General features: G+C 28.5%; 1 protein-coding gene across 4 annotated transcripts; it reads left to right on the top strand.

Moving 5' to 3' along the window:
- The first annotated feature begins 3,970 nt into the window (after positions 1-3,970).
- LOC129285190 (serine carboxypeptidase-like 18) lies at positions 3,971-9,437 on the top strand. 4 transcript variants are annotated; one of them, XM_054920767.1, is made up of 14 exons: positions 3,971-4,105; positions 4,867-5,012; positions 5,156-5,241; positions 5,350-5,472; positions 5,630-5,732; positions 6,056-6,093; positions 6,232-6,333; positions 6,425-6,511; positions 6,651-6,787; positions 7,313-7,384; positions 8,373-8,498; positions 8,814-8,927; positions 9,045-9,102; positions 9,200-9,437. In XM_054920767.1, the coding sequence occupies exons 1-14, from the start codon at positions 3,978-3,980 to the stop codon at positions 9,281-9,283; spliced, it is 1,404 nt and encodes a 467-aa protein (XP_054776742.1). In that variant the 5' UTR covers positions 3,971-3,977; the 3' UTR covers positions 9,284-9,437. The 4 variants fall into 4 exon arrangements, with proteins under 4 accessions (XP_054776742.1, XP_054776741.1, XP_054776743.1 ...); XM_054920766.1 differs by having other exon boundaries at positions 6,617-6,787; positions 8,380-8,498; XM_054920768.1 differs by lacking the exon at positions 8,373-8,498.
- Positions 9,438-10,145: the final 708 nt, after the last annotated feature.

Below are 10,145 nucleotides of genomic sequence, written 5' to 3'. Positions count from 1 at the left end.
TGATTAATTTATATATATATATAGGGATAATGAAAATTTATCCCTTCTTAATTATTCATTTGATCCCTAAAGTTCAATTTTTATTGATTTAGTCCATTACATTTTCTTAAATTACCATATGTCAGTCTTTAACTTTTCATTTAAAACACAAATTAATCTAATACATGTGTAAAGTATATCGATGACTTGTCATGTACTTCCACTATCATTTTAAATTATAAGACATTTTTAAAAAAAAAATTTAACGTCCTAAAACATAAGATAATTTGATAATATTAAAGTTTCATTAAATAGTTTTATTTTAATATTAACCTTTCTCTCTTTATTTAATTTTTATCATTATCTCTTTTCAATATATTAAATAAAGGATATTTTTAAAAATATATATTTTTATTTTGAAAATATAATGTTGTTAAAATGTATTGAATAAGATTTGTTGGTGTATAAGATTTTGTCCAACAATATCTTATAATTTGTCGCTAATAAACTCAAAGAGTCAACTAACTAAACTAACCTTTACGTGAGTTTAATTTTTTTCAATTTTATTTCATACACTATGTTTCATTCTTTTGTTTTTAAAAATTTTTGAGTAAGTTTTTTTTTGTTAAATAATTACGCTTATTTTTATTAATGTATATGAATATTATCAATTGCTAAATTTTATCAGTTTTTTTATGAAATTAACAGTGTTATATCTTCTTTAAATAATAATAACCAAAATAAGAAATAAAATAAATTTAAAGACCCAAATCAATAATTGAAAAAAAAACTTAAAAGAATTAAAAGTTTTATTAATCTTAAGATACATACACACATTTGTGGCCAGACTACAATTCTGTGCTTTGAAGGGCGAAGGTACTTAGTGCGTTTTAGTTAATTTATTTAATTTAAAAAAATTAATATGCAACTATTCTTCTTTTAATGAAAATCAATCTCAGCCATTCGTGCATTTCTATATATAAAATCAAAGGTGAAAAGTTAGTAATTTATAAATGACTTCCATGCTTAAATAGAACCGTACGCGTGTGTGTCCATCATTATGTCATTATATTATTACATCATGTCCGGGGTTGCGTGAAACTGTGAATTAATTTCTTGGTCTGGATGTATTTAAAATCCTCACGCTGGTTTTCTTTGCTTTTCATTTTCTTGGAGGGGGGAAGCTGAAATTTCAAATTAATTAATATGTAGAGGTACAACAAATTATGTCAAGATCGGCGAGTCCCTACTACGATCTGGTTTCTATAGAAAATCCATGAGGAAACGGACAATGTGATGCATTGGATTTAGCGGAGAGATTCACCTCTTTTTTATTTGTTTCTAGATATTATGTGGGTATGTATTTTTATGAAAAGTTTGTGCTTTAATATATAATATGACTCTGCTTATATTGTATTAAATATACAATCTATTTTTAATACAGTCATTATACATTGTAATTGTTCTTTTAATAAATTTTGTCAGTCTTTTCTAGAACAAGACAACCTTTGTATTTGTTGCAGATGTTTTCTAGAATAAAAGTATATACATTAAAACCCAAATTTAAATGGCTTAATATAATATAAGGTAAAATAATTAAAGGAAAAAAAGAGAAAAGAAACAAAAGTCATTCCCGTGAACCTCACAAAAAAATAAATCCTATCTATATCTCTCTCTTTTTCTTTAATTTGAACAAAACATAATTTAAGAAGTCCTGATTATTCTTTGAAAAACAAGAGAAAATATTGATTAACAAGTCATAATATTGAAATCATACTGATGCACAATTAACAATTGCATATCTAGATGTTAGTAATAACGGTTTCACACGGTAAGGATTTGTACTAGTCTAGGCAAGAGGTGGTAATACTTTTAAGTTTCCCAATAAACCCAACAATAAAATATAAAAAATAAATGCATAATATGTAATAATTTATATGAAACTAATTTGAATAAAAAACAATAAAACTCAAGATATAAAATTGGAAGTGAAATCAAACACTCATTCAATGTGTCTATATATTTTCATACAACAGAAGTTTGAGACAAATAAAATGTATCTATAGATTTTACTTATTTGAAGAGTTTATATTTTATTGAATTTTATCAAAAATATTACAACGCAATTTTTCCCAGAGTAAAACTTTCAAGATGATGAAGTTAAAAAAACATGGACAAAAATTTTACTTTCAAGAAATTTTATGGCTTATGAACAAAAAAAAATTACAAAAACATATATATCTAATTTCAAGAGAAAATATTTATCATTTTTCATCCATGAAGCAAATGCATGATAAGTTATTTTAATAACAAATTTGTATTTTTTTTTATAATTTATTACTTGTGTGCAAGTTAGAAATATAAACACTTTATTTTATTTTTGAACTTGTTATGCTGGAAAAAATTAAAAATTATTTGAAAATTATTAAAATAAAAATATATTAATAAGATATCTTAAAAATACAATTTAAAAATATTCTCTAATTTATGATATGGAAAGTTGAAAAAAAAAATTACTTGGAAAGATAAGCATGGCAAAAACGACATTTAAAAGGCTATTGAAACAAAGCATTGTGGGCTCACTATACCATTGATTTTACCGCTTCCTAAACAGTAAAAGTTATTATTTCTTTTATTTTAATTAAATTTCATTTCTAATAAAATAATTATTTATTTTTAAACTAACTTTATTTTTTTATATTTATTTTTATTAAATATCTTACAATAAATATAAAGTCATTTATTAATAAGAATACTTTTAAAAAAAGATAATGATTACATCTCAAAAGATTAAAAATATCTTATATTTTTTAACATCAAACTCTTTAAAAAATGTTTTACATTTTTTAATGAGGAGAGTATATTTTACTATATATAAAATAGTAAAATTTGAAGTATTGAAAATTTTAGGAGTGAATGAAGTTCTTGATTCAACTTAAGTTTCAAATGTTAATTTTTAAAAATTTAAAAATTCAACTCAATTTAGCAAATTTTTTATAATAAATTTACAACTTATTTTATATATGCTAACATAATTAAAAAATAAATAAATTTTATTTTTTTTTTAAAATTTAAAATATAAGTTATAAATTTATTACAATAAAATTATAAAATAAAAATAATTTATACTTAAAATTTAAATTAAATTAATTTATCTTTTGAGATCCTGATATCATTCTCCCAAATTTTAGCGGAAAAACAATAATATTTGGTCCCCAGAGATATTGCACATGACATTGGCAGTCGAATTAATTAATTATTGATGATTTGGCCTTATAGAGCAATGAATGAAGATCGAAGGGAGCAGGAAAAGAAAATGAGCAGACAAGACAAAGACTGGTGGAAGACCACCCCCCATAACAATGGTGTCTTCGTGTTGCGGGGAAGGACTTTAAAATTATACTCCTTTTGTTTAAAAATATAAATTATTTTTAATTTTTTAAAATATAATTTTTTTTAAAATATTTCTATTAATTATAATTTTATATTTATTATAAAATATTTAATAAAAATAAATATAAAAAAATAAAATTAATTTAAAAATATTTTATATTTTTTAAGTAGAAAGAGTAAATTTTTTGCAAAAAGAGTTTCTTAACGTATTTATGATAATGAATCACTGAAAATCAGATTTCTTTCTATGAAATCCTTATTTTTAAATTGTTCAAAAAATTATCATCTTGAGATCTTTTTTATGAAAAACAAAAGTTATTTTCTTCTTTTTTTAGAATCATAAAATTTATTTTTTAAAGTAAGTATCCAAAGAGGGAAAAAAAAAAGAGGCAATCCGGTCAGTGCAGTTGAATGATGAAATCTGAAAGGGGCGTGGCATATGAATGCGGCAGACTAGCACCACGTGGTGGACTTTAAGCTAAATTAATAGCTATGCCTACCATTCTCGATCTGAATCCTAAGTCAACTAGACAACAGCCTCTCCACCCCTATATATAAAAACACAGGCAGAGTGTCGTGTTGGGACTTTATTAACAATCACAGTAATGATGAGGTTCTTCACCTTCATCGCCCTTCTCCTTTTGCTAGTTCCTTCCAACGCTGCAATATCTTCTCAAATGGTCGAGACCCTCCCTGGCTTTCCTGGAAAACTTCCCTTCAAACTTGAAACTGGGTTAGCTTTCCATTCTTCAAACCCCTTCACTTCTTTCTTTCCCTGCTCTTAAACTAGCTATTTCATCTTTTAAATCTAATATACCACTTGCACTTTTCCCATAAATTTATTTTTTAACCTTTTTTATATTAAATTATTATTTTGTTTAAACTGTATTTGTTGACCCTATAACTTTATATAAATTTTTTATTTAATTTCTCAATTTTATCAAGTATTTTTTTCAATCCTCTAACTTTGATATTGTTAATTTTAAATGATTATTTTTTTACTCAATTATTGTTAATTAAACTTAATATATCATCATTTAAAAATATTTTATTAATATTTAAAAGTTTCATGTATAGATATTTTGTGATGAAACTAACATGACTAAAAGAACACTTATAAAAATTAAAGAATTAGAATAAAATTTTGTATAAAATTAAAAAACTAATGAAATACTTCAGCCTTATTATTTTCGATGACTTTAATTATTATTTCTCCCTTCTCAATTTACAAGTCACATGTAACAATAGGCTTCATTAAATATAGTCTATAATGTTAATTTTTCTATAAACTTTTAAAATTAACCTAAGGGAGAGGAAAAGAAACTAGAGGTAATATTGAAATACTTATCATTAATAAAAATTTTATTGTTATTTAATAATATAAAAACTTTAGTATGTTTACGGAGGAGGAAGAACTTTTATTAGCCTTTTAGGAAGAACTGAACTCACGTGGTTGTTATTAAGTTTGTTAAATGACGTTGACAACTTGATAAGGTATGTTGGGGTTGGGGACTCGGACAGCGTTCAACTATTTTACTACTTTGTTGAATCGGAGAGGGATCCTGATGAAGATCCTCTCATCCTTTGGCTCACCGGTGGTCCTGGTTGTTCTGGTTTCTATGCCTTCGTCTATGAAGTTGGTGATGTTCTCTTCTTCCCCATTCATAACAACTTTCATTTCCCACTTAACGCGTCGTTAATCACTACATCACGCTCATTTTGCCCTGTTTCTCCTTCTCTGATGCCAACATTTCTAGACATTTGTCCTCTGATTCTTTCACAGGTCCCCTGTTATTTGATTATGCCAAATCTAGTAGCGGCAGAGTCAAAGTTCCGGTGCTGAAATTGAATCCATACTCATGGACTAAAGTATGTCTGAGAGACGCTTCCTTCACAATCTTGTCTCAATATTTAAGTGATTTGATGATCGATGCAACTAATTTCTCTTGATCTCACTCTTATTTCTAAATTTTCTAGGTATCTAACATTATCTTCATCGATGCCCCCGTTGGCACTGGGTTCTCCTATGCAACAAACTCGGAGGCATATGTAGTCGATGATATATTATCCGCTACACAAACCTCCGAATTTCTGAGGAAGGTAACTGATCTCTCAACTTGCACACAACATATTTGATGAAATGGTCATGTGTGATCGTCCCTTCATATTGTCATAGCTCCTTCCAATACGTGATTAACGGCCTAACATGCAATTGAATGCAAACTCCTAACATCATGTTTTGGATGTTCATTTTCAGTGGCTGTTATCTCATCCCCGGTTCCTGAAGAATCCTTTGTACATCAGTGGTGATTCATATTCAGGCATCATTGTCCCTATCCTTGTCAAGATGATATCTGATGGTAATGCATGACATGAACTAATACTAGGACTACTGATGGTTGTTTTATAACTTTCTACATTCATACCAAGATAAAAAGAAACAGCTTAGCTTCTTGCTTGTTCTGCATTCAATAATGGAACACGACTTGCTACCATATTTAGAATTTGATCTAAAGTCTGCTCTTCATAATATATCATCAAATTTCAAGGGCGGCATTGTATGATTCATGAATATCTAGAGTAGTATCGTACGTCCAAACTTCAGGACGACAAGGTTTCCATATTCTGTTTTTTGTTTTCTTCGATCTTATATAGTTTTTCCTTTTTTCTTCATTTTTTGCAGATAATGATGCAGGTATTAAGCCACGAATGAATCTAAAGGTGCATCTTTCATTGATTCAATTTGATATGTGTAAACTTGAATCCATTTTTTCCCTCGTTATTAATACCAGGTCATGAAGTTTCTAATATTGTTCTTCCAAAATAAGGTATATTCATATTTTCATCAAATGAATGCAGGGTTATTCGATAGGAAATCCAATAACGAATGAAGTTGTTGATGAGAACTGGAGAGTTCCATTTGCACAAAGATTAGGACTTCTACCAGATAAACTTTATGAGGTTGGTTGCCACTCAGTCGCCTCTCTGTCCTGAAAATTTAATAGTAGTTTTCTCTTTTCTGACATATTTCATCTTCCTCTTACCGTTCAAGTCAACCAAACGAGATTGCCGTGGTAAATATGTAGATGTAGATCCAAGCAACGCTGCATGTTTAGGGGATCTTGAAGTTTATACGCAGGTAATTTGTGCATGCATGTCCATTATTCTTAATTCTTTGTCACACAGGCCTATTATGGATGCTATCAAGTTTGGTCCTCTTGATGACCTTTATCAAATTCTGCAGTGCACTAATATGCTCAATACTGCAAACGTATTAGAACCTAATTGTGCTCGTGATTCGCCAAAACCAATGGGACGGGACCAATCAGCATTATCCAAGTGGGATCCTAATATCATCGAAGAGGATTCCTTGGAGCTTCTTTCCACCCTCTATAATTCTGAACCATGGTGTCGGGTAAATTCACTAATCGATGACACAAATAATGTGCACTCTAACAAAGCATATTCATATGAATCTTGGTGGCAATTAATGCAATTCATATTAATCGTTTCATAAAATTTATCTCTCTCTGGAATCGATTAATTTGGTAAAAGCCAGCACTAAATCTTAAGTAGAAGCAACAAAAGAAGTGGAACTCTTAGATTCCATCTGTAAAGAAACTACTATTATGTTTTATCCTTTTCGAATTATGGTTAGTGTGCACTTTGTACTTTTCTTGAATCCAATAGGAATGATTTGAAAATAGGAAGAAAGATTCAGTTCACATTTCTTCACTGATGAAGTGGTTGACAGCAGAGGTAATACTTTGTGATAAACTTAAAAGCAGTACTGTAGAATCCAAAATCGCTAATGCAAAACTATGACTCTGTGCTTATCTAATTTCTAGATGTAGTCAATATGCAATTTGAGCATTTTTCTAAATGGAAGTATTGTGAAAATTCAGGCACGTGACTAATATGCTCATCATTTTTTTTGTAGCCATATAACTATGTCTTCTGTTATATTTGGGCTAATGACGAAAATGTTCAGAATGCCCTCCACGTTCGGAAGGTAGAGTGAGTTTAATTACAATAATTCATAGTGACAGATTAACCGAAATCTATTTTTTAAAAAGAATAAAAAAAATAAAAATATTCTGAAATTTTTATATGAGGCTTGGTACCCTAATTTTTTTTTTTTTAAAGCAATGTCATTTCGAGCTTTTAAAAAGAGCACAACAGTACCCTACGGTTAACCGTATCAAACATTTTACTGTTGACTCCCATGGTTTGACCAAAGTCTTGCTCATGTCACTATTTTCTTCTTCCTCCTCATTCTCCTCCTTCTTCGTCTTGATCTTCTCGGAAAGAACTCAAGAAGGAAGAAAGTGGCTGACGAAGACCAGCCGAGCTTGCACTTTGCCTTCCCCGGCACCAATAGACAGCTCAAGTTCGGTTTCCTCGCTGTTATTGCTCGCACCTGCCGCATCGCTGTGCAAGAGGGATTGGAAGTGTCTTCATCGCCCACTTTCTTCACCAGACGTAAAATTCTGGTCAAACCATGGGGGTCAACACTCAAACTTTTGTTTGGGTTAAGTGCAAGTTATTATTGCATTTTTTTTAAAATTTCAGGATGACATTATTCGAAGAAAATTTAGAAAGGGCGACAGTTAGGTCCTAAAATAATAAATTAACATCAGTTAAGTTTCTCATAAATTTTTTTACAAAATAAATTATAAATATTAATTTAAACAATTATAAATAAAAATTTATGTTACAATGTAAAAATTACATTTGATATTTTAATATTTATTTATAATGAAAACTCTTAAATTTGCAATAATTTAGATTAATATTTTCAACCTACTTTTCAAAAAAATTTATTAGAAATTCAATTAGTATTAATTCATTATTTTGAGACCTAACTATCATTTTTTCAAAAATTTAAAATGCTAAGCGTTCTTCACAAAAAAAAAATTGGGACATTTTTGCCAATTATTATTATTTTTTAATGAAACCAAAATCTATTTTCATAATGACTTATTGGGGCAAAAAATAAGATATCAGGGAACCAAGAAATGGTGGCCAAGATGCAATAACAGTTTAGCTTACACAGAGAGTGTGCCAAGTACTGTCCCATACCATAAGAACCTTACAAACAAAGCCTTTGCAGTTCTGATTTACAGGTAAACGATTTTATTAACTAATTGCAGGTCTTTGTAATCAGATTTGTTTGATGTCAACACATGACATTCAAATATTTTTTATGATTTATCTTTATATATAAGCTATAACAAAATTGTTCATAAAATCAATAACTTGTTTCTTAAATTTCGTATGATGCAAGGAACCCAGAAATGATTTTTACTTCACAAAAAATAATGTATGCAATATGTATTATATTTTGATTATTTTTTTAATTCAAGAATTATAAGAGACATTTGTCATCTCTAAAAAAATAATTATATATGTTTATCTAGTTTTCATTTTTGTGGGTGCAGTGGAGATCATGACATGGTTGCTCCATACGTGGGCACCTTAGCGTGGGTAAGGTCTCTGAACTTGACAGAAAGTAGCAAGTGGAGACCATGGTATGTCCAAGGACAAGTTGGAGGGTATGTTACTTCAACTTAATTATACCCTCTCTGCTTTAGGAACAGATTTTTAAACAAATAATAGTAATTAATATGAATTCATTATGAATATGATATATTTTTTGGCTTGTTCTGCAGATACACAGTGGAGTATACACATAACAATAATTACAGCTTAACATACGCGACAGTGAAGGCAATGCTTAGAAGAACCAATCTCAAATTTATTTTATTTGTTCCTAAACATCATTAATAATTATTGATGTATCTGAAAGTTTAAATAACTTGTGCAGGGAGCAGGTCATACAGCGCCAGAGTACAAACCTGAAGACTGCTATGCAATGTTTACAAGGTGGATTGCTCGTTTACCTCTCTGATCATTCAAATGTAATTTTAAGATCCCCACCTTAATCTATCTATGTAATAAAGTTAGGTGATACTTTGCATTATTTTGCTTTCTAGCTATCAAATATGGGCTTCAGACTACGAGTATTACAAGATGGAAAATGAATTGCCTTGCTCATTATATTATTTGCTTGTTTTATATTGCAGAGAATTTTGCTCAAGAATTTAGTGTAAATTCTCTTACAGTAGATTTTAATACATACTCTATTTCTTATAATTATAGGTTTTGAAATGTTCTTTTCTTGCTAAAAGTAGAAGAAGAAGAAATCACTATTATAAATAAAGGTTTTCATGTCGCTTTTTTAAGACTTTTTACATCATTATCATGAGGGTCATAAATCAAGACAACTTAAAAAATTAACTTATCCACATTACTATTATTATGAACATGAATAAGATAAACCACATTGCTTTTCAAAAGGAAAAAACATGATTTCTTCAAAAAAACACGTTACTTTTTTTATCAAGAGAGACTTGATTTCTTAAAGAAACTATGTCACTTTTTCTTAAAAACTGACTTGGGTAATAGACGTTTTACATCACTTTTTTTTTTAAAAAAAAAAGTTGAAGTAAAAAGTTTAACATTTTTTAAAAAATAAGATTTTTTTATTAAAAATGATTTAAAATCACCATTAACCCAAAAAAATGCCCACTTATTAAAAAATAGATGAAGGAAAATAACAATTGATTAAACAATTTTGCTAAAAAAGAGATATTTTATTAATGGAATGATTAAACTACAAATTAATAATGTCATGAAACACAAAAAAAAAATCATAAACATAAACATTAACAAACAAGTCCAAAAATCTAAATGTAGAATTCAAAGTAAGC

Source organism: Prosopis cineraria, unplaced genomic scaffold, assembly GCF_029017545.1.
Source record: "Prosopis cineraria cultivar Desert tree isolate PC_DT_omini unplaced genomic scaffold, ASM2901754v1 PC11, whole genome shotgun sequence".
In the NCBI taxonomy this organism is placed as follows: Eukaryota; Viridiplantae; Streptophyta; class Magnoliopsida; order Fabales; family Fabaceae; genus Prosopis; species Prosopis cineraria.
The sequence above is the reverse complement of the archived record's forward strand: the minus strand, read 5'-3'. Positions and strand labels throughout refer to the sequence as shown.

Excerpts from the sequence above, each read along its gene's own strand:
- LOC129285190 (XM_054920766.1), top strand. The coding sequence starts at position 3,978 with ATGATGAGGTTCTTCACCTTCATCGCCCTTCTCCTTTTGCTAGTTCCT. Across the intron at positions 5,473-5,629 it reads CCTCCGAATTTCTGAGGAAG|TGGCTGTTATCTCATCCCCG; the intron begins GTAACTGATCTC and ends GTTCATTTTCAG. Across the intron at positions 7,385-8,379 it reads ATGCCCTCCACGTTCGGAAG|GGAACCAAGAAATGGTGGCC; the intron begins GTAGAGTGAGTT and ends ATAAGATATCAG.